The sequence below is a fragment of the Psammomys obesus genome, unplaced genomic scaffold (assembly GCF_907164565.1).
Source record: "Psammomys obesus unplaced genomic scaffold, mPsaObe1.curated_primary_1811, whole genome shotgun sequence".
Classification (NCBI taxonomy): domain Eukaryota; kingdom Metazoa; phylum Chordata; class Mammalia; order Rodentia; family Muridae; genus Psammomys; species Psammomys obesus.
Window position 1 is genome coordinate 11,203,979 of NW_026590767.1, and position 2,363 is coordinate 11,206,341.

A 2,363-nucleotide genomic window follows, 5' to 3' on the forward strand; every position below is an offset into this window, starting at 1 on the left:
ATGATGATGATGATGATGATGATGATGATGATGATGATGATGATGATTTTCAAAAAGGTTTGGGTTTTGCCCTGAGCCATTTTAGTATATATATTAGCACTTCAATACCAGAATCACTTTGCTTCATAGTTTCAGCCTGAAGCTTTAAGTGTTTGGCCTTCATAGTCTGCTTTGTGATCTACCTGGGCCGTTGATCCCTTTGGAACAGAAATCTTGCCCTGCCGCCTGGCTCTGCGTCAGATCTGGATTTCTGAGAGGGTCATGGTGGTACCCCCTGAATCTGGTGCAGATCTCAGGGCTCAAGGACACCTGTGGCCAAAAGATCTATAGGTAGACAGGTACTGGGTCTGATATGCAGACAGAGGGAGTCTGGCAGTTCAGATGGGAAGCCCTACATGCCATATGATGCCATTGGGTACCTGCAGGGAATGCTAACAGACCAACTTTTTTTTTTCTGGGACAAGTATTGGTCCCAGATATTCTATGGTAGCTTGGCTCTTCAGTGGCTGAAGTTGAGGGGCTATCAGTAGCTCAGGCCCTGCTCTCAAGCTCAGCATTCATGGGGAGTGGGGTGGGGGAGGAGATAGGCTTCCTTGCTGAGGATGTATTCTGGTGTGAGTTCTCTTTTTCATGTAGCCAACAGTCCACTCATGAGATCTCCAGGATGGGTCTGGGCCTCTCAGTCCCATGGAGACACTAGAGAGGAGCAGAGCTTTTCACTCAGGCTGGTCAGTCCACATGCTTCTTGTCCCGAGAGGCCCAAATGCTAAGAGGCCTGTGTAATTAGAGGTAGATACATGTTTGAGGTATAGGAGAACAGGCTTGAAGCTGGGAGGGAGTGATGGTCTAGAAATGTGGAGCCTGACTTGAATCTGTGCCCATGCCTTTCATGCTGTGTTTCACAGCCTGGCAGAGCCTGGCACTTTCTCTGGCAGGCACCAATCTCTACCAGGCCAGGAAAGTGATCCCTGTCTACTCACCAGGTTCACCATCCATCATGGAGTGATTTAGGGTGGCCATGGAGAAATAGGCAGTTATGTTCACAAAAGAGTTATGTCCATTTCATTCCACAACAGCCAGGGCCATCTGAACCAGCTGCATGCCATGCTGTAAGTGCTCCGTGCTTTTCTCCCCTCCACACTCCCAAGCATGCTTCCCTAGCTGTTTTTCAGCCTGCCTCCAAGAAATCTGGACTGTCACTTGATAAGACTGGTCCTATGTAGGTTCAAAAGATCTGTGCTGGGCAACAGACTGGCCCTTGGCAGACCTTAGCAGGCTGGCATACATGCTTACAGGAGCTCCTGGTCACATGGCATCACAGCACGTGATCAGTGTCAGAGCAAACAGGCTACAGAGCAATACTTCCCACCACAGGGAAGCTTCCCTTCTGTTTTGGGTGTACTGTGTGCAGAGTGTAGCATCTTTGCTCAGACTATGTCACTGTACTGAGACTGATGTCTTCATTTCTCCAGCGACAGCACTTGTGACAAGTGCTCCTCACCACAGCTGGCTGGAGCCTATGTGTGAAGATGCCTGCCCTGCACCTCCTGTCTCCTTGACCACACCCACCCCTGTCACAGTAACTCCCACGGTTTCACTCTCAAGTGGCAATGAACAACTACACGACTGTGGTAGAATTTGTCCTGCAGGGACTCTCTGGGGACCCTGAGCTCCAGACTCTGTTCTTGTTCTTTTTCTTCCTTCTTTACATCCTGGCTCTCGTAGGAAACACCATCATCATCATGGCCATCAGCCTGAACCCAAGTCTCCACACCCCCATGTACTTCTTCCTTGCAAACTTGGCCCTATTGGACATCTTCTGCACATCCACTGTTCTTCCCAAGCTGCTGGAGGGTCTGGTGGGCAAGGGCAGCCGTATCTCTTACAAGGGATGCATGACCCAGCTCTTCTTTCTGACCTGGTTTCTGGGGGCTGAGCTGCTCCTGCTCACTGCCATGGCCTATGACCGCTATGTGGCCATCTGCCACCCCCTGCGCTACAGCCTGCTGATGAGCTGGCCTGTCTGTGTCCTGCTCGCAGGCTGTGTGTGGGTGGTCAGTGCAGCCAGCACGTCTGTGCACACTGGATTGATGGCGCGGCTCAGTTTCTGTGGGCCCAACCAAATTCATCACTTTTTGTGTGAAGTCCCAACACTGCTGCTTCTCTCTTGCAGCCCAACCACCCTGAACAACATCATGATTGTCATCGCAGATGTTTATTTTGGTGTGATCAACTTCCTGTTGACCATGATCTCCTATGGCTTCATTATTGCCAGTATCCTGCGCATCCGCTCAGCTGAGGGCAAGAAGCGTGCCTTCTCCACCTGCTCTGCCCACCTGGTGGTGGTTACACTGTACTACTCC

The 2,363-nt window shown here is 50.8% G+C and overlaps 1 protein-coding gene across 1 annotated transcript; it reads left to right on the plus strand.

Annotated features, from left to right (window-relative positions):
• Positions 1 to 1,610: 1,610 nt before the first annotated feature.
• On the plus strand, positions 1,611 to 2,363 carry LOC129678164 (olfactory receptor 13A1-like; the record flags this gene model as incomplete). Its single annotated transcript, XM_055608859.1, has 1 exon — positions 1,611 to 2,363. A coding segment is annotated over exon 1 (753 nt), but the record flags the coding sequence as incomplete, so codon positions are not given.